The 22075-nt window shown below is 47.3% G+C and overlaps 1 protein-coding gene across 5 annotated transcripts in view; it reads left to right on the top strand.

Annotated features, from left to right (window-relative positions):
• Nucleotides 1–1911: 1911 nt before the first annotated feature.
• dennd1a (DENN/MADD domain containing 1A) overlaps nucleotides 1912–22075 on the top strand; it is a 38765-nt gene continuing 18601 nt past the window's right edge. For 4 of the 5 annotated variants that reach the window (XM_079257053.1, XM_079257055.1, XM_079257054.1 and 1 more), the window contains exons 1-4: nucleotides 1912–2034; nucleotides 17002–17066; nucleotides 20044–20087; nucleotides 21706–21755. In XM_079257053.1, the coding sequence (XP_079113179.1) occupies nucleotides 2018–2034; nucleotides 17002–17066; nucleotides 20044–20087; nucleotides 21706–21755 (176 nt within the window). In that variant the 5' untranslated portion in view covers nucleotides 1912–2017. The remainder of the gene's footprint in view (nucleotides 2035–17001; nucleotides 17067–20043; nucleotides 20088–21705; nucleotides 21756–22075) is intronic. The other variant, XM_079257057.1, reaches the window with a different exon arrangement.

The following is a 22075-nucleotide window of genomic DNA, read 5'->3' on the forward strand; positions in this document are numbered from 1 at the left end:
AGGGTGACCAGGTCTACCCTGCAACATGGTGACCAGGTCTACCCTGCAACAGGGTGACCAGGTCTCTACTGCAACAGGGTGACCAGGTCTACACCGTAACATAGTGACCAGGTCTACCCTGCAACAGGGTGACCAGGTCTAGACCGTAACATAGTGACCAGGTCTACCCTGCAACAGGGTGACCAGGTCTACCCTGCAACAGGGTGACTAGGTCTACACCGTAACATAGTGACCAGGTCTACCCTGCAACAGGGTGACCAGGTCTACCCTGCAACAGGGTGACCAGGTCTACACCGTAACATAGTGACCAGGTCTACCCTGAAACAGGGTGACCAGGTCTACACTGCAACAGGGTGACCAGGTCTACACCGTAACATAGTGACCAGGTCTACCCTGAAACATGGTGACCAGGTCTACCCTGAAACAGGGTGACCAGGTCTACACTGCAACAGGGTGACCAGGTCTACACCGTAACATAGTGACCAGGTCTACCCTGAAACAGGGTGACCAGGTCTACACTGCAACAGGGTGACCAGGTCTACACCGTAACATAGTGACCAGGTCTACCCTGAAACATGGTGACCAGGTCTACCCTGAAACAGGGTGACCAGGTCTACACTGCAACAGGGTGACCAGGTCTACACCGTAACATAGTGACCAGGTCTACCCTGAAACATGGTGACCAGGTCTACCCTGAAACAGGGTGACCAGGTCTACCCTGCAACAGGGTGACCAGGTCTACCCTGCAACAGGGTGACCAGGTCTACCCTGCAACAGGGTGACCAGGTCTACCCTGCAACAGGGTTATCATGTAGCCAGACTTCAGACAGTTTACATTAACATACTGCATTTCATAAAGGAGTGTTTCGGTATCTTTTAGAGTTTGTTTAGTGTACGAACATTCTCACACCAGTCATTAAATATCGATCGATCCTGTTATTATACTTAAAAAGGCTATTTGGAAAATAAATAAAACAGTTATTGTGAATAATGTAACGATCTTTCCATACATATTGTTTTCAAACTTCTGGATTGAAATAATTTCATTCTGTTGGGTATTTATGCAGAAAAAAAGCTGAAAACCCAGAATAATCCAATAACAATCTAATCCTTCCATGCTTATCACAAATATCCTGATTATTCCAAATAAATCCTTCATGAGGAGATAAGTTGTTTATATAAAATATGAAAATCCAGCAGAAGTAACTGTTTATGAAAACGAGATCATTTAATAGGATTTTATTACACCTTGATAAATATGACAGCTCAACAATGTGTAAAGCATGTGTGGAAATACAATACTAAATAGTCTAGATTTATCAAATGTATTTTTGTAAAAAAAAAAAAAAAGAAAAAAAAAAAAGTGAAGGTGGAGTGTATGAAAGCACAAAACCTGGACTGAGTTTGTTAATTATAACATCTTTCTAGTAAGATTAAACTTTTTTCCGATTAATAAATTTACCTAATAAATGATTTTGATAAACTTTTGCACAAAGGTTTGGGACATAAATAAATGAAAGGAAATTAATGAAATGAAAAATACTTTATTAATCCCCACAGGGAAATTCAATATTGCAGTAGATTAACTTGAGGAGGTATTGTTAGGAGGCTGATGGCAGGAAAGATCTTCTGTTTCTTTCAGTCTTACAGCGGACATTAAAAAAAAGAAATAAAGAGCTAAATAAAATATTCTAAAATATATTTATAATAGATATTATATATAAAATAAAATTAAAAGCTCTCAGCTGAAAATCAAACCGGCCGCTTCATCTTCGCTCGACCCAGTTGTGTAGTTCACCAAGTATTATTGGAGCTGTAGTTTTTACGGCAGGTCGCACCAGCAAACAGGGCCGCAAAAGAACTACAAATCCCAGGGTTCACAGCGACCAGAACGTGACATACGCGTGCGTACGCACCATGGCGCTGAAGAGCTCTGTGTGACAGGTAGGCTAGGTGAACAAACATCGGCGGACTGAGGCGTGTGCGCGCGGTAATCAGCTGTCAGCGACACGTGAAGATGGGGTCCAGAATCAGGTAAGTACCTGAGTCCTGCTTACCTGAGTCCACGCAGCCTGATGCCGTGGTAGCTTCACTCCAGCGTGGAGAAGATGGACTCTCAGGCCCTGACTTGTTGCGACACTGGCTAAAAACATCAGTGGTTCCTGACCCACCCGACCCCACGTTCAGTGTTTGTTTGTTTGTCAACAGATAACATTTAAACGTCCACAACGGAATGAAATATGGGACAAAATTCCAGAAAAGTAGAAGGGACAGAGATGGAGATGGTGTCATATGCAGGCACACAGCGGATGCTACTTTTCATTACTAACATAAACATTAGCCCGAAGCTCGTCTTAAAATAAAGTTAGAGAAGCATCCTGGTATTAACGAGATAAACAAAACCTCCGTTGTTAGAAGGGAATCAATACAGTGGAGAATTATTTTTGTTCATACATGGATGAACTCTGATCCTGCCTGTGAAAATGGGCAGCTCGTCTCATACAATAAGCAAACTATAGAGCAGTGCTATTAAAACAGAAAGAAAATATTATTTTCTTCCCAGTAAAACATAAACAACATGTCAGATGATGAAGTGACATAATTTTAAATCTGAATCTAGAGCCATGCTGCAGTTTTTAGATCCAATTTGGCTCAGATTGGTGAAGTTCTGTCCATCTTTCACTCTATGAGACATTCTCCCAGTCATGTTACCGACCTGTTCCCAGTTAAACCAGTCATGTTACTGACCTGTTCCCAGTTAAACCAGTCATGTTACTGACCTGTTCCCAGTTAAACCAGTCATGTTACTGACCTGTTCCCAGTTAAACCAGTCATGTTACTGACCTGTTCCCAGTTAAACCAGTCATGTTACAGACCTGTTCCCAGTTAAACCAGTCATGTTAGCGACCTGTTCCCAGTTAAACCAGTCATGTTTCAGACCGGTTCCCAGTTAAACCAGTCATGTTACCGACCTGTTCCCAGTTAAACCAGTCATGTTACCGACCTGTTCCCAGTTAAACCAGTCATGTTACCGGCCTGTTCCCAGTTAAACCAGTCATGTTACCGGCCTGTTCCCAGTTAAACCAGTCATGTTACCGGCCTGTTCCCAGTTAAACCAGTCATGTTACCGACCTGTTCCCAGTTAAACCAGTCATGTTACTGACCTGTTCCCAGTTAAACCAGTCATGTTACCGACCTGTTCCCAGTTAAACCAGTCATGTTACCGACCTGTTCCCAGTTAAACCAGTCATGTTACTGACCTGTTCCCAGTTAAACCAGTCATGTTACCGACCTGTTCCCAGTTAAACCAGTCATGTTACTGACCTGTTCCCAGTTAAACCAGTCATATTACTGACCTGTTCCCAGTTAAACCAGTCATGTTACTGACCTGTTCCCAGTGAAACCAGTCATGTTACTGACCTGTTCCCAGTGAAACCAGTCATGTTACCGGACCTGTTCCCAGTGAAACCAGTCATGTTACCGACCTGTTCCCAGTTAAACCAGTCATGTTACTGACCTGTTCCCAGTTAAACCAGTCATGTTACTGACCTGTTCCCAGTTAAACCAGTCATGTTACTGACCTGTTCCCAGTTAAACCAGTCATGTTACCGACCTGTTCCCAGTTAAACCAGTCATGTTACCGACCTGTTCCCAGTGAAACCAGTCATGTTACCGACCTGTTCCCAGTGAAACCAGTCATGTTACCGACCTGTTCCCAGTTTAACCAGTCATGTTACTGACCTGTTCCCAGTTAAACCAGCCATGTTACGGACCTGTTCCCAGTTAAACCAGTCATGTTACCGACCTGTTCCCAGTTAAACCAGTCATGTTACCGACCTGTTCCCAGTTAAACCAGTCATGTTACCGACCGGTTCCCAGTGAAACCAGTCATGTTACTGACCTGTTCCCAGTGAAACCAGTCATGTTACTGACCTGTTCCCAGTGAAACCAGTCATGTTACTGACCTGTTCCCAGTGAAACCAGTCATGTTACCGACCTGTTCCCAGTTAAACCAGTCATGTTACTGACCTGTTCCCAGTTAAACCAGTCATGTTACTGACCTGTTCCCAGTTAAACCAGTCATGTTACTGACCTGTTCCCAGTTAAACCAGTCACGTTACTGACCTGTTCCCAGTGAAACCAGTCACGTTACTGACCTGTTCCCAGTGAAACCAGTCATGTCACTGACCTGTTCCCAGTTAAACCAGTCATGTTACCGACCTGTTCCCAGTTAAACCAGTCATGTTACCGACCTGTTCCCAGTTAAACCAGTCATGTTACTGGCCTGTTCCCAGTGAAACCAGTCATGTTACTGACCTGTTCCCAGTTAAACCAGTCATGTTACCGACCTGTTCCCAGTGAAACCAGTCATGTTACCGACCTGTTCCCAGTGAAACCAGTCATGTTACTGGCCTGTTCCCAGTTAAACCAGTCATGTTACTGACCTGTTCCCAGTGAAACCAGTCATGTTACTGGCCTGTTCCCAGTGAAACCAGTCATGTTACTGGCCTGTTCCCAGTTAAACCAGTCATGTTACTGGCCTGTTCCCAGTTAAACCAGTCATGTTACTGGCCTGTTCCCAGTTAAACCAGTCATGTTACTGACCTGTTCCCAGTGAAACCAGTCATGTTACTGACCTGTTCCCAGTTAAACCAGTCATGTTACCGACCTGTTCCCAGTGAAACCAGTCATGTTACTGACCTGTTCCCAGTGAAACCAGTCATGTTACTGACCTGTTCCCAGTGAAACCAGTCATGTTACTGACCTGTTCCCAGTTAAACCAGTCATGTTACTGACCTGTTCCCAGTTAAACCAGTCATGTTACTGACCTGTTCCCAGTTAAACCAGTCATGTTACCGACCTGTTCCCAGTTAAACCAGTCATGTTACTGACCTGTTCCCAGTGAAACCAGTCATGTTACTGACCTGTTCCCAGTGAAACCAGTCATGTTACCGACCTGTTCCCAGTGAAACCAGTCATGTTACCGACCTGTTCCCAGTGAAACCAGTCCTGTTACTGACCTGTTCCCAGTGAAACCAGTCCTGTTACTGACCTGTTCCCAGTGAAACCAGTCATGTTACTGACCTGTTCCCAGTTAAACCAGTCATGTTACCGACCTGTTCCCAGTGAAACCAGTCATGTTACTGGCCTGTTCCCAGTTAAACCAGTCATGTTACTGACCTGTTCCCAGTGAAACCAGTCATGTTACTGACCTGTTCCCAGTGAAACCAGTCATGTTACCGACCCGTTCCCAGTGAAACCAGTCATGTTACTGACCTGTTCCCAGTTAAACCAGTCATGTTACTGACCTGTTCCCAGTGAAACCAGTCATGTTACCGACCTGTTCCCAGTGAAACCAGTCATGTTACAGACCTGTTCCCAGTTAAACCAGTCATGTTACAGACCTGTTCCCAGTTAAACCAGTCATGTTACAGACCTGTTCCCAGTGAAACCAGTCATGTTACCGACCTGTTCCCAGTTAAACCAGTCATGTTACCGACCTGTTCCCAGTGAAACCAGTCATGTTACTGACCTGTTCCCAGTTAAACCAGTCATGTTACTGACCTGTTCCCAGTTAAACCAGTCATGTTACCGGCCTGTTCCCAGTGAAACCAGTCATGTTACCGGCCTGTTCCCAGTGAAACCAGTCATGTTACCGGCCTGTTCCCAGTGAAACCAGTCATGTTACCGGCCTGTTCCCAGTGAAACCAGTCATGTTACTGACCTGTTCCCAGTGAAACCAGTCATGTTACTGACCTGTTCCCAGTTAAAACAGTCATGTTACCGACCTGTTCCCAGTTAAACCAGTCATGTTACCGACCTGTTCCCAGTTAAACCAGTCCTGTTACCGACCTGTTCCCAGTTAAACCAGTCATGTTACCGACCTGTTCCCAGTTAAACCAGTCCTGTTACCGACCTGTTCCCAGTTAAACCAGTCATGTTACTGACCTGTTCCCAGTTAAACCAGTCATGTTACCGGACCTGTTCCCAGTGAAACCAGCCATGTTACCGACCTGTTCCCAGTTAAACCAGTCATGTTACTGACCTGTTCCCAGTTAAACCAGTCATGTTACTGACCTGTTCCCAGTTAAACCAGTCATGTTACTGACCTGTTCCCAGTTAAACCAGTCATATTACTGACCTGTTCCCAGTTAAACCAGTCATGTTACAGACCTGTTCCCAGTTAAACCAGTCATGTTAGCGACCTGTTCCCAGTTAAACCAGTCATGTTTCAGACCGGTTCCCAGTTAAACCAGTCATGTTACCGACCTGTTCCCAGTTAAACCAGTCATATTACCGGACCTGTTCCCAGTTAAACCAGTCATGTTACCGGCCTGTTCCCAGTTAAACCAGTCATGTTACCGGCCTGTTCCCAGTTAAACCAGTCATGTTACCGACCTGTTCCCAGTTAAACCAGTCATGTTACTGACCTGTTCCCAGTTAAACCAGTCATGTTACCGACCTGTTCCCAGTTAAACCAGTCATGTTACCGACCTGTTCCCAGTTAAACCAGTCATGTTACTGACCTGTTCCCAGTTAAACCAGTCATGTTACCGACCTGTTCCCAGTGAAACCAGTCATGTTACTGACCTGTTCCCAGTTAAACCAGTCATATTACTGACCTGTTCCCAGTTAAACCAGTCATGTTACTGACCTGTTCCCAGTGAAACCAGTCATGTTACTGACCTGTTCCCAGTGAAACCAGTCATGTTACCGGACCTGTTCCCAGTGAAACCAGTCATGTTACCGACCTGTTCCCAGTTAAACCAGTCATGTTACTGACCTGTTCCCAGTTAAACCAGTCATGTTACTGACCTGTTCCCAGTTAAACCAGTCATGTTACTGACCTGTTCCCAGTTAAACCAGTCATGTTACCGACCTGTTCCCAGTTAAACCAGTCATGTTACCGACCTGTTCCCAGTGAAACCAGTCATGTTACCGACCTGTTCCCAGTGAAACCAGTCATGTTACCGACCTGTTCCCAGTTTAACCAGTCATGTTACTGACCTGTTCCCAGTTAAACCAGCCATGTTACGGACCTGTTCCCAGTTAAACCAGTCATGTTACCGACCTGTTCCCAGTTAAACCAGTCATGTTACCGACCTGTTCCCAGTTAAACCAGTCATGTTACCGACCGGTTCCCAGTGAAACCAGTCATGTTACTGACCTGTTCCCAGTGAAACCAGTCATGTTACTGACCTGTTCCCAGTGAAACCAGTCATGTTACTGACCTGTTCCCAGTGAAACCAGTCATGTTACCGACCTGTTCCCAGTGAAACCAGTCATGTTACTGACCTGTTCCCAGTTAAACCAGTCATGTTACTGACCTGTTCCCAGTTAAACCAGTCATGTTACTGACCTGTTCCCAGTTAAACCAGTCACGTTACTGACCTGTTCCCAGTGAAACCAGTCACGTTACTGACCTGTTCCCAGTGAAACCAGTCATGTCACTGACCTGTTCCCAGTTAAACCAGTCATGTTACCGACCTGTTCCCAGTTAAACCAGTCATGTTACCGACCTGTTCCCAGTTAAACCAGTCATGTTACTGGCCTGTTCCCAGTGAAACCAGTCATGTTACTGACCTGTTCCCAGTGAAACCAGTCATGTTACTGACCTGTTCCCAGTTAAACCAGTCATGTTACTGACCTGTTCCCAGTGAAACCAGTCATGTTACCGACCTGTTCCCAGTGAAACCAGTCATGTTACTGGCCTGTTCCCAGTTAAACCAGTCATGTTACTGACCTGTTCCCAGTGAAACCAGTCATGTTACTGGCCTGTTCCCAGTGAAACCAGTCATGTTACTGGCCTGTTCCCAGTTAAACCAGTCATGTTACTGGCCTGTTCCCAGTTAAACCAGTCATGTTACTGGCCTGTTCCCAGTTAAACCAGTCATGTTACTGACCTGTTCCCAGTGAAACCAGTCATGTTACTGACCTGTTCCCAGTTAAACCAGTCATGTTACCGACCTGTTCCCAGTGAAACCAGTCATGTTACTGACCTGTTCCCAGTGAAACCAGTCATGTTACTGACCTGTTCCCAGTGAAACCAGTCATGTTACTGACCTGTTCCCAGTTAAACCAGTCATGTTACTGACCTGTTCCCAGTTAAACCAGTCATGTTACTGACCTGTTCCCAGTTAAACCAGTCATGTTACCGACCTGTTCCCAGTTAAACCAGTCATGTTTCAGACCGGTTCCCAGTTAAACCAGTCATGTTACCGACCTGTTCCCAGTTAAACCAGTCATATTACCGGACCTGTTCCCAGTTAAACCAGTCATGTTACCGGCCTGTTCCCAGTTAAACCAGTCATGTTACCGGCCTGTTCCCAGTTAAACCAGTCATGTTACCGACCTGTTCCCAGTTAAACCAGTCATGTTACTGACCTGTTCCCAGTTAAACCAGTCATGTTACCGACCTGTTCCCAGTTAAACCAGTCATGTTACCGACCTGTTCCCAGTTAAACCAGTCATGTTACTGACCTGTTCCCAGTTAAACCAGTCATGTTACCGACCTGTTCCCAGTGAAACCAGTCATGTTACTGACCTGTTCCCAGTTAAACCAGTCATATTACTGACCTGTTCCCAGTGAAACCAGTCATGTTACCGACCTGTTCCCAGTGAAACCAGTCATGTTACTGACCTGTTCCCAGTGAAACCAGTCATGTTACCGGACCTGTTCCCAGTGAAACCAGTCATGTTACCGACCTGTTCCCAGTTAAACCAGTCATGTTACTGACCTGTTCCCAGTTAAACCAGTCATGTTACTGACCTGTTCCCAGTTAAACCAGTCATGTTACTGACCTGTTCCCAGTTAAACCAGTCATGTTACCGACCTGTTCCCAGTTAAACCAGTCATGTTACTGACCTGTTCCCAGTGAAACCAGTCATGTTACCGACCTGTTCCCAGTGAAACCAGTCATGTTACCGACCTGTTCCCAGTTTAACCAGTCATGTTACTGACCTGTTCCCAGTTAAACCAGCCATGTTACGGACCTGTTCCCAGTTAAACCAGTCATGTTACCGACCTGTTCCCAGTTAAACCAGTCATGTTACCGACCTGTTCCCAGTTAAACCAGTCATGTTACCGACCGGTTCCCAGTGAAACCAGTCATGTTACTGACCTGTTCCCAGTGAAACCAGTCATGTTACTGACCTGTTCCCAGTGAAACCAGTCATGTTACTGACCTGTTCCCAGTGAAACCAGTCATGTTACCGACCTGTTCCCAGTGAAACCAGTCATGTTACTGACCTGTTCCCAGTGAAACCAGTCATGTTACCGACCTGTTCCCAGTTAAACCAGTCATGTTACCGACCTGTTCCCAGTGAAACCAGTCATGTTACTGACCTGTTCCCAGTGAAACCAGTCATGTTACTGACCTGTTCCCAGTTAAACCAGTCATGTTACTGACCTGTTCCCAGTTAAACCAGTCATGTTACTGACCTGTTCCCAGTTAAACCAGTCACGTTACTGACCTGTTCCCAGTGAAACCAGTCACGTTACTGACCTGTTCCCAGTGAAACCAGTCATGTCACTGACCTGTTCCCAGTTAAACCAGTCATGTTACCGACCTGTTCCCAGTTAAACCAGTCATGTTACCGACCTGTTCCCAGTTAAACCAGTCATGTTACTGGCCTGTTCCCAGTGAAACCAGTCATGTTACTGACCTGTTCCCAGTGAAACCAGTCATGTTACTGACCTGTTCCCAGTGAAACCAGTCATGTTACTGACCTGTTCCCAGTGAAACCAGTCATGTTACCGACCTGTTCCCAGTGAAACCAGTCATGTTACTGGCCTGTTCCCAGTTAAACCAGTCATGTTACTGACCTGTTCCCAGTGAAACCAGTCATGTTACTGGCCTGTTCCCAGTGAAACCAGTCATGTTACTGGCCTGTTCCCAGTTAAACCAGTCATGTTACTGGCCTGTTCCCAGTTAAACCAGTCATGTTACTGGCCTGTTCCCAGTTAAACCAGTCATGTTACTGACCTGTTCCCAGTGAAACCAGTCATGTTACTGACCTGTTCCCAGTTAAACCAGTCATGTTACCGACCTGTTCCCAGTGAAACCAGTCATGTTACTGACCTGTTCCCAGTGAAACCAGTCATGTTACTGACCTGTTCCCAGTGAAACCAGTCATGTTACTGACCTGTTCCCAGTTAAACCAGTCATGTTACTGACCTGTTCCCAGTTAAACCAGTCATGTTACTGACCTGTTCCCAGTTAAACCAGTCATGTTACCGACCTGTTCCCAGTTAAACCAGTCATGTTACTGACCTGTTCCCAGTGAAACCAGTCATGTTACTGACCTGTTCCCAGTGAAACCAGTCATGTTACCGACCTGTTCCCAGTGAAACCAGTCATGTTACTGACCTGTTCCCAGTGAAACCAGTCATGTTACTGACCTGTTCCCAGTGAAACCAGTCATGTTACTGACCTGTTCCCAGTGAAACCAGTCATGTTACTGACCTGTTCCCAGTTAAACCAGTCATGTTACCGACCTGTTCCCAGTGAAACCAGTCATGTTACTGGCCTGTTCCCAGTTAAACCAGTCATGTTACTGACCTGTTCCCAGTGAAACCAGTCATGTTACTGACCTGTTCCCAGTGAAACCAGTCATGTTACCGACCCGTTCCCAGTGAAACCAGTCATGTTACTGACCTGTTCCCAGTTAAACCAGTCATGTTACTGACCTGTTCCCAGTGAAACCAGTCATGTTACCGACCTGTTCCCAGTGAAACCAGTCATGTTACAGACCTGTTCCCAGTTAAACCAGTCATGTTACAGACCTGTTCCCAGTTAAACCAGTCATGTTACAGACCTGTTCCCAGTGAAACCAGTCATGTTACCGACCTGTTCCCAGTTAAACCAGTCATGTTACCGACCTGTTCCCAGTGAAACCAGTCATGTTACTGACCTGTTCCCAGTGAAACCAGTCATGTTACTGACCTGTTCCCAGTTAAACCAGTCATGTTACCGGCCTGTTCCCAGTGAAACCAGTCATGTTACCGGCCTGTTCCCAGTGAAACCAGTCATGTTACCGGCCTGTTCCCAGTGAAACCAGTCATGTTACCGGCCTGTTCCCAGTGAAACCAGTCATGTTACTGACCTGTTCCCAGTGAAACCAGTCATGTTACTGACCTGTTCCCAGTTAAAACAGTCATGTTACCGACCTGTTCCCAGTTAAACCAGTCATGTTACCGACCTGTTCCCAGTTAAACCAGTCCTGTTACCGACCTGTTCCCAGTTAAACCAGTCATGTTACCGACCTGTTCCCAGTTAAACCAGTCCTGTTACCGACCTGTTCCCAGTTAAACCAGTCATGTTACTGACCTGTTCCCAGTTAAACCAGTCATGTTACTGACCTGTTCCCAGTGAAACCAGCCATGTTACCGACCTGTTCCCAGTTAAACCAGTCATGTTACCGACCTGTTCCCAGTTAAACCAGTCATGTTACCGACCTGTTCCCAGTGAAACCAGTCATGTTACCGACCTGTTCCCAGTGAAACCAGTCATGTTACTGACCTGTTCCCAGTGAAACCAGTCATGTTACTGACCTGTTCCCAGTTAAACCAGTCCTGTTACCGGCCTGTTCCCAGTGAAACCAGTCATGTTACTGACCTGTTCCCAGTGAAACCAGTCATGTTACTGACCTGTTCCCAGTGAAACCAGTCATGTTACCGACCTGTTCCCAGTGAAACCAGTCATGTTACCGACCTGTTCCCAGTTAAACCAGTCACGTTACTGACCTGTTCCCAGTAAAACCAGTCATGTTACTGACCTGTTCCCAGTGAAACCAGTCATGTTACTGACCTGTTCCCAGTTAAACCAGTCATGTTACTGACCTGTTCCCAGTTAAACCAGTCATGTTACTGACCTGTTCCCAGTGAAACCAGTCATGTTACTGACCTGTTCCCAGTGAAACCAGTCATGTTACTGACCTGTTCCCAGTGAAACCAGTCATGTTACCGACCTGTTCCCAGTGAAACCAGTCATGTTACCGACCTGTTCCCAGTGAAACCAGTCATGTTACTGACCTGTTCCCAGTGAAACCAGTCATGTTACCGACCTGTTCCCAGTGAAACCAGTCATGTTACCGACCTGTTCCCAGTGAAACCAGTCATGTTACCGACCTGTTCCCAGTGAAACCAGTCATGTTACCGACCTGTTCACAGTTAAACCAGTCATGTTACCGACCTGTTCCCAGTTAAACCAGTCATGTTACCGACCTGTTCCCAGTTAAACCAGTCATATTACTGACCTGTTCCCAGTGAAACCAGTCATGTTACCGGCCTGTTCCCAGTGAAACCAGTCATGTTACTGACCTGTTCCCAGTTAAACCAGTCATGTTACTGACCTGTTCCCAGTGAAACCAGTCATGTTACCGACCTGTTCCCAGTTAAACCAGTCATGTTACTGGCCTGTTCCCAGTGAAACCAGTCATGTTACCGACCTGTTCCCAGTGAAACCAGTCATGTTACTGGCCTGTTCCCAGTGAAACCAGTCATGTTACCGACCTGTTCCCAGTGAAACCAGTCATGTTACCGGCCTGTTCCCAGTGAAACCAGTCATGTTACCGACCTGTTCCCAGTTAAACCAGTCATGTTACTGGCCTGTTCCCAGTGAAACCAGTCATGTTACCGACCTGTTCCCAGTGAAACCAGTCATGTTACTGACCTGTTCCCAGTGAAACCAGTCATGTTACCGACCTGTTCCCAGTGAAACCAGTCATGTTACCGACCTGTTCCCAGTGAAACCAGTCATGTTACCGACCTGTTCCCAGTGAAACCAGTCATGTTACCGACCTGTTCACAGTTAAACCAGTCATGTTACCGACCTGTTCCCAGTTAAACCAGTCATGTTACCGACCTGTTCCCAGTTAAACCAGTCATATTACTGACCTGTTCCCAGTTAAACCAGTCATGTTACCGGCCTGTTCCCAGTGAAACCAGTCATGTTACTGACCCTTTCCCAGTTAAACCAGTCATGTTACTGACCTGTTCCCAGTGAAACCAGTCATGTTACTGATCTGTTCCCAGTGAAACCAGTCATGTTACCGACCTGTTCCCAGTTAAACCAGTCATGTTACTGACCTGTTCCCAGTTAAACCAGTCATGTTACCGACCTGTTCCCAGTGAAACCAGTCATGTTACCGACCTGTTCCCAGTTAAACCAGTCATGTTACCGACCTGTTCCCAGTGAAACCAGTCATGTTACTGATCTGTTCCCAGTGAAACCAGTCATGTTACCGACCTGTTCCCAGTGAAACCAGTCATGTTACCGACCTGTTACCAGTTAAACCAGTCATGTTACTGATCTGTTCCCAGTGAAACCAGTCATGTTACTGACCTGTTCCCAGTTAAACCAGTCATGTTACCGACCTGTTCCCAGTTAAACCAGTCATGTTACTGACCTGTTCCCAGTTAAACCAGTCATGTTACCGACCTGTTCCCAGTTAAACCAGTCATGTTTATAGTTAGACTGGTGTGACATTTACGTGAAGTCCTGAGTGTGTCGGTATCTGAACCATGTACAGCAGGGATCGTTTTAAGCCTGATTGGAAATCAATGGGAAGTTCTACTATTGATCTCTGTCACAGCCCTCAGTGTACCTGAACACATCTGAGATGACCAATAACATGATCAGTGTCGGAGTGGCTGAATCACTGCTTTACCGTCCTAAGCGGAGTTTCACACACTGCTGTGTTGGATTAGAGGTTTTCCTGGGATCTTCAGTGTCTGGAAGGGATCTAAGTCGGAAGAGCTGAATCCGGGCTGATCTATAGAACAGTTCTGCTGATCATGTTAGAATTAGACAGGAGGAGCTGATCAATATATGGATCTATACTTTACCTTTCAGGGTTTTGTGGAAAATAATAAAACTACGACGTAAGCTGTAACCTGAACTGTTCATCTGGAAACAAAACTCATCTGAAAAGATGACTTCTTCCCAGTCCTCAGTTTTCCTCCCGGTGCTCAGTTTTTCTTCCCAGTCCTCAGTTTTCCTCCCGGTCCTCAGTTTTCCTCCTGGTCCTCAGTTTTCCTCCCGGTCCTCAGTTTTCCTCCCGGTCCTCAGTTTTCCTCCCGGTCCTCAGTTTTCCTCCCGGTCCTCAGTTTTCTTCCCAGTCCTCAGTTTTCCTCCCAGTCCTCAGTTTTCCTCCCGGTCCTCAGTTTTCCTCCTGCTCCTCGGTTTTCCTCCCGGTGCTCAGTTTTCTTCCCAGTCCTCAGTTTTCCTCCCGGTCCTCAGTTTTCCTCCCGGTGCTCAGTTTTCTTCCCAGTCCTCAGTTTTCCTCCCGGTCCTCAGTTTTCCTCCCGGTGCTCAGTTTTCTTCCCAGTCCTCAGTTTTCCTCCCGGTCCTCAGTTTTCCTCCCGGTGCTCAGTTTTCTTCCCAGTCCTCAGTTTTCCTCCCGGTCCTCAGTTTTCCTCCCGGTCCTCAGTTTTCTTCCCAGTCCTCAGTTTTCCTCCCGGTCCTCAGTTTTCCTCCCGGTCCTCAGTTTTCCTCCTGCTCCTCGGTTTTCCTCCTGGTCCTCAGTTTTCCTCCCGGTCCTCAGTTTTCCTCCCGGTGCTCAGTTTTCTTCCCAGTCCTCAGTTTTCCTCCCGGTCCTCAGTTTTCCTCCCGGTCCTCAGTTTTCTTCCCAGTCCTCAGTTTTCCTCCCGGTCCTCAGTTTTCCTCCCGGTCCTCAGTTTTCTTCCCAGTCCTCAGTTTTCCTCCCGGTCCTCAGTTTTCCTCCCGGTGCTCAGTTTTCCTCCCGGTGCTCAGTTTTCTTCCCAGTCCTCAGTTTTCCTCCCGGTCCTCAGTTTTCCTCCCGGTCCTCAGTTTTCCTCCCGGTCCTCAGTTTTCCTCCCGGTGCTCAGTTTTCCTCCCGGTGCTCAGTTTTCTTCCCGGTCCTCAGTTTTCTTCCCGGTCCTCAGTTTTCCTCCCGGTCCTCAGTTTTCCTCCCGGTGCTCAGTTTTCTTCCCAGTCCTCAGTTTTCCTCCCGGTCCTCAGTTTTCTTCCCGGTCCTCAGTTTTCTTCCTGGTCCTCGGTTTTCTTCCTGCTCCTCGGTTTTCCTCCCGGTCCTCAGTTTTCCTCCCGGTCCTCGGTTTTCCTCCCGGTCCTCAGTTTTCCTCCTGGTCCTCAGTTTTCTTCCTGCTCCTCGGTTTTCCTCCCGGTCCTCGGTTTTCTTCCCGGTCCTCAGTTTTCCTCCCGGTCCTCGGTTTTCTTCCTGCTCCCCGGTTTTCTTCCCGGTCCTCAGTTTTCTTCCTGCTCCTCGGTTTTCCTCCCGGTCCTCGGTTTTCTTCCCGGTCCTCAGTTTTCCTCCCGGTCCTCAGTTTTCCTCCCGGTCCTCGGTTTTCCTCCCGGTCCTCAGTTTTCCTCCCGGTCCTCGGTTTTCCTCCCGGTCCTCAGTTTTCCTCCCGGTCCTCGGTTTTCCTCCCGGTCCTCAGTTTTCTTCCCGGTCCTCGGTTTTCTTCCCGGTCCTCAGTTTTCCTCCCGGTCCTCAGTTTTCTTCCCGGTCCTCAGTTTTCTTCCCGGTCCTCAGTTTTCTTCCTGGTCCTCAGTTTTCCTCCCGGTCCTCAGTTTTCCTCCCGGTGCTCAGTTTTCTTCCCGGTCCTCAGTTTTCTTCCCGGTCCTCAGTTTTCCTCCCGGTCCTCAGTTTTCTTCCCGGTCCTCAGTTTTCTTCCCGGTCCTCAGTTTTCTTCCCGGTCCTCAGTTTTCTTCCCGGTCCTCAGTTTTCCTCCCGGTCCTTGGTTTTCCTCCCGGTCCTCAGTTTTCCTCCCGGTCCTCAGTTTTCCTCCCGGTCCTCAGTTTTCTTCCCGGTCCTCAGTTTTCTTCCCGGTCCTCAGTTTTCTTCCCGGTCCTCAGTTTTCCTCCCGGTCCTCAGTTTTCTTCCCGGTCCTCAGTTTTCTTCCCGGTCCTCAGTTTTCCTCCCGGTCCTCAGTTTTCTTCCCGGTCCTCAGTTTTCCTCCCGGTCCTTGGTTTTCCTCCCGGTCCTCAGTTTTCTTCCCGGTCCTCAGTTTTCTTCCCGGTCCTCAGTTTTCTTCCCAGTCCTCAGTTTTCTTCCCGGTCCTCAGTTTTCCTCCCGGTCCTCAGTTTTCTTCCCGGTCCTCAGTTTTCCTCCCGGTCCTTGGTTTTCCTCCCGGTCCTCAGTTTTCCTCCCGGTCCTCAGTTTTCTTCCCGGTCCTCAGTTTTCTTCCCGGTCCTCAGTTTTCTTCCCGGTCCTCAGTTTTCCTCCCGGTCCTCAGTTTTCTTCCCGGTCCTCAGTTTTCTTCCCGGTCCTCAGTTTTCCTCCCGGTCCTCAGTTTTCTTCCCGGTCCTCAGTTTTCCTCCCGGTCCTCAGTTTTCCTCCCGGTCCTCAGTTTTCTTCCCGGTCCTCAGTTTTCCTCCCGGTCCTCAGTTTTCTTCCCGGTCCTCAGTTTTCTTCCCGGTCCTCAGTTTTCCTCCCGGTCCTCAGTTTTCCTCCCGGTCCTCAGTTTTCCTCCCGGTCCTCAGTTTTCTTCCCGGTCCTCAGTTTTCCTCCCGGTCCTCAGTTTTCCTCCCGGTCCTCAGTTTTCCTCCCGGTCCTCAGTTTTCCTCCCGGTCCTCAGTTTTCTTCCCGGTCCTCAGTTTTCCTCCCGGTCCTCAGTTTTCCTCCCGGTCCTCAGTTTTCTTCCCGGTCCTCAGTTTTCCTCCCGGTCCTCAGTTTTCCTCCCGGTCCTCAGTTTTCTTCCCGGTCCTCAGTTTTCCTCCCGGTCCTCAGTTTTCTTCCCGGTCCTCAGTTTTCCTCCCGGTCCTCAGTTTTCCTCCCGGTCCTCAGTTTTCTTCCCGGTCCTCAGTTTTCCTCCCGGTCCTCAGTTTTCCTCCCGGTCCTCAGTTTTCCTGTCCGTTTTAGTTTTAATGTCACAGAAACCTAACATATTTACAGGAGAGTGTAAATGTTTTCTATCCACTGTATGAACTTAATAAACAGGTTTCCTGATATTCCTAGAGTGCTGTATACCCACACAGTGATCCATACAGACTCAGTCTATATGTTTAATCTCTCCAGGGAGAATCCTGAGTCCACGTTCGAGGTCTACCTGGAGGTATCGATCCCAGGCAAGCACACCTCTGGTAAGTTCATGGAAGTGATGCTAACGCTGGACTACATGTTTCTTCTCTTTCACTTCGTGACACAAAATGTCCCTTTTTAAAATTTTTATTTCAAAGAAGCAAAGTTCAGATGTGTCTGCGTTGTTTTAAAGACTTCTGACTATTTTCATGTTTTCACACATGATGCAGTTAACAGAATTTCCCATCTGAGCCTTGACCATGTTGAACTGGGGGGAATTTATACACAACGTGTTGAATTAAAAAGACAACCAAGATAAATGATAAATCTCATAAACCCACATTTTATTCCACAGCTGTTAGAGCCTATTTTTTCTTTTTAATAAATCCAGCGCCTGACTTTCTTTAGCTGCAGATCACACAACATTGTGCAGTGTAAAACGACAATGAACGACTTTACTCATGTCAACACTCGGATTTCTTATGGTTTCAATGAAATACATATTAATATCGCTTTTTAGGGAATTTCAGCATTTGGCTCTGTCCACAGCTTTATTGCCATCCACATAAGTTTTACTGAAGTGTGTGTCTCGACCGGGAATAGTGTGCTTTGACTTGGTGTAAAAAATTCTTATGGTGTTAAAATCATTTATCTGCAACGTGGTTTCATGAGCTGCGACCGACCGTCTGAGCTGCGACCGACCGTCTGAGCTGCGACCGACCGTCTGAGCTGCGACCTACGACCGACCGTCTGAGCTGCGACCTACGACCGACCGTCTGAGCTGCGACCGACCGTCTGAGCTGCGACCGACCGTCTGAGCTGCGACCTACGACCGACCGTCTGAGCTGCGACCTACGACCGACCGTCTGAGCTACGACCGACCGTCTGAGCTGCGACCTACGACCGACCGTCTGAGCTGCGACCGACCGTCTGAGCTGCGACCGACCGTCTGAGCTGCGACCGACCGTCTGAGCTGCGACCGACCGTCTGAGCTTCGACCGACCGTCTGAGCTGCGACCGACCGTCTGAGCTTCGACCGACCGTCTGAGCTGCGACCGACCGTCTGAGCTGCGACCGACCGTCTGAGCTGCGACCGACCGTCTGAGCTGCGACCGACCGTCTGAGCTTCGACCGACCGTCTGAGCTGCGACCGACCGTCTGAGCTGCGACCGACCGTCTGAGCTGCGACCGACCGTCTGAGCTGCGACCTACCGTCTGAGCTTCGACCTACGACCGTCTGAGCTGCGACCTACCGTCTGAGCTGCGACCTACCGTCTGAACGACTGTTGAATGTAGTAGATGAATGACATCTGTGTGACACCACTTCTCGCCTCGGTTTTTTAGCGTTCTTTCAGCCTTTGCTCATCTGTGACCCGCGTCCATTTCAGAGTGACTCAGCAGGTACGGAATATCCCTATTGTCATAGCAACACTACCAGCAGGCCATGTCATCATAGCAACCCCAATAACCAGGCCAGTTGCAGTGTGTGTGTAACTTTGGAGTCACGCACACAGCAATGCTTGGTGATTTAGATGCATTCAGTCCGCAGTTTTTCTGGGTTTCTATTGGACGTCAGTATTTCAGGGACTTTAACTGGGACCGTATCAGTGACCCCTCCTCCTACAGTGTGGTTTCTGGCTGTTCGATGATAAACGTCCAACACCCAGACCTGGGACCGGTACGACCAGTCTCTCCTTGAGCCTCGGCCCCCTTCAGACACTGAAATTTCACTTCTTTACATCCCAAACTGTTTTTAAAGGCTCCATAAAACCTGACTGCAGGTAATGGTACTTCAGGAACTGGTCCAGTTTATGTGCTGGTTTCTACTGAAGCGGAACACTGATATAAGTACATACCAGACTGGTTGTGATCTGGTTTCTTGCCAGTTGGTTCCTTTTTGCAGTGATTCAGTCTAAGTTCAGCTCTTTGCAGACTTCTCTGTGTTCTTGAAGGGAACTGCTGCTGGTATTTCAGATGGATGAGAACTGGGATCACATCATGGAGTTTGGAGGTAACTGGGTTAAAGCTGCAGCATCTTTACTGACATGTGTCATGTTTGTCTTAAAGACGTCATGGTTTGCATCTCTGTGGAGGATTTTCTGCTTTTCTCTGCAGAGAGCAGCTAACTTGCCGGGTTCTGGGGAGGGTTTGTGGGCTGCATTTCTAAGAATTTCTTCCTGTTGGAGACTTTGTTTCATCATTTCCTGTGAGAAGAAACTGCCTCGGTTCTGGGCCGTGTGTGTTTTTCTGAACAGCTTCCCTCATTCTTTCTGAAGCTTGTCGGGTTTTTTAGAGAACCGTAGAACTAACTGGTTCCAGCAGTTAAACCAGAGTCAGGAGGGCTTATGTCAGGATGTTATTGGATTCTTTTGGCTCTAGTTTCGTGCTGCTGTCCTGAAAGCCGAAACTTCCTTTCCCCACCTGAACATGATGTGTGTGGATCTGTCCCGCCTTAAACTTCACAATGAGGAGTCGGAGCATAGCGGCTCTGGAACGAATGCTTTTCTGAGCTCAACGTTTATCATTACATTAGATAAGTGGACGTTTTCCTCTGTGTGTGTGTGTGTGTGTGTGTGTGTGTGTGTGTGTGTGTGTGTGTGTGTGTGTGTGTGTGTGTGTGTGTGTGTGTGTGTGTGTGTGTGTGTGTGTGTGTGTGTGTGTGTGTGTGTCTGTCTCTGACTCATAGACTCGTGTCTACGGAAAGAAATTAGGCTTGATCATAAGTCCAGACATCTGTCACATGCTTGAATCATTTTAGGTTCCTGCACACATCTTTCAATCCACACACACACACACACACACAACTGATGGCTGGGACATGTTTAAAAAAAAAAAACAGAATAAACAACTTGATTTAATTTAGTTTTTTTTTGCTTTTTTTGAAAGTGTGTAAATATTATTTAATATGTTCAAAATGACGATATTTGTCCAGATTCAAAGCCAGTTTCCAAGCACACAGATTATTTACTACTTCTGTCAATCATGCGTGAACATATGTGAGTGTGAGTCTAACTTGTCTCCATACTTGTGTGTCTTCAGGACCGGAGGTGCACAGACAGTTCCCCCAGGACTACGTGGACCAGGTCTGACAGGCACCGTGCCTTGTTTGCTTCTCACCACATGCATTTAGCTCTTCCTCTGTTTCTTCATCATATCTGCAACACAGATTGTATCAGAGCAGGAACCACACTGCTGCACAGATCTTTCCTTATGCTTTTAGTTAACATGTTGGAACCGCCAAGCACTGTCTCATGTCTTAAACAAGCAGGTGCAAAGACATAAAAAAGATGTTAGTTAGATCTTTGGCATCAAGCGGAGGAAACATGCAAGGAGATGCAGAAACTACTAAAACTGGGTTCAGAAAAGTCCAACGCAGCATTAAAACCTGGAAGGATGGTGGAGAACCATCGCATTCCAGGAAATAAAACATCCTGGATCACCTTTATTGGTTTGGTGAAATCACATGAAAGAAAAACTGGACCATGTTTAATTGTGACGGAACAGCTGTGGATCCAGAAGAAAACCACTGATACATTTATACTGATTTATACTCCATTTACTATCCAACAATGCAAACAACCAAACAAATTTACCTCCATGTGGAGCCATAAATCAATTCGACGCTTATCAGACATGTTTTCCATATTGTCTTCCAATGTTTCCTTGGAATCTTCAGGAAACTGTGTTAGGAACAATGAGCGCCTCTTACTGGGCGGGAACAGAGCTGCTGTTGGGTTTTATTTAGGCTCGAAGCAACTTGCATACGGTGGAAGTCTTGTCCAGGTCTCGTCTGTTTCATGGCCCAAGTCTGGTCCTGGAGAACCGCTCTCCTGCAACTTTTAGATGCTTTAGATCTTTCCCAGCATTCATTGGGCGGGAGGCAGGGTACACCTGGGACGGTCCATCACAGGGACACACAGACGGACAATCATTCACACACACACTCCGAGGGACAACTCAGAGTAACCATTTAAACTAACATGCATGTCTTTGGACGGTGGGAGTCGGAGTACAATAACCCCCGGCTATCTTCATGGAGCATGGGGCGGGGCTGGATATTGGGCGGAGTTGGATGTTTAATGGGCGTGGTTAGACGGGCAATGGGTGTTTGGGGTTAATGTTAGTCTCCGGGTTAGGGTTAGCAGTGGCCATTTACAGGGAAGGAGAAACATGATCCAGTCAAAATGTTGAGGGGGTTGGGTTGGACATCCAGCCCCACCTCATTTTCCAGTCTGCAGCCAAGACCTTCTCAAGTACCCGGAGAACCCACGCATACAGGGGGAGAACATGCAACTCTACACACCATTCAAACCTCCTCCCCACCAGCCAACGGCCAAACCAGCGACCTTCTTGCTGCGAGGTCGCAGTGCGAACTGCTACGCCACTGAGCATACCTAAATCAAATGTCTGAATTGGCTCATCTGCATGTCCTTCAGCTCTGCAGAGGCCTGGGAACGAGTCATTCTGTAGGGTTCTCTAAACATAGCAGGATGGTAGATCTCCAGGGCTTGGCCACCCCGTGTTAGTGTGGTTTTTGTTTTTGTCAGGCAGTGTATTTTAATATTCTGCTGTCTGAATGGTTCATTCTTCTTCTCTGTTTACATCCTTCCACCTTTATTCCCGTCCTGTCTGCACGTTTCACTTTAAGACACTAACAGTCACACTAAATGTGTTTAATTCTCCCTCATCTGTGTCTCACAGGAAACTCTCCAGACAGTGCCAAAGTTCTGCTTCCCCTTCTCCATGGACAGGTAAACATGTACACTTTGATAGGGATTACACTGGATATTTGTGTTTTAATCAGGGACAACTTACAGTTGTCTGAATCGTAACTGAAGAAGGGTTAGAAAAGCCGCTTATATGAGGAAAGAAGAGAACTTCAGCACAGGAAGCTAACGCATCAAAACCATTGCGTTGGCAAGTTCTGCAGAAATGGAAATCACCTGTGTGATCTGAAAATAAACAGACTGAGTAACCCACTAAACAAAGCAACAACAACCAGACAGCAGAAACATTGACTGGTGTCGGTCCCATTTTAAAGAGTTTTCTGCCCAGAACTTTACTAAATGTT

This window comes from Telmatherina bonti (assembly GCF_933228915.1).
Source record: "Telmatherina bonti genome assembly, chromosome: 17".
Lineage (NCBI taxonomy): Eukaryota > Metazoa > Chordata > Actinopteri > Atheriniformes > Telmatherinidae > Telmatherina > Telmatherina bonti.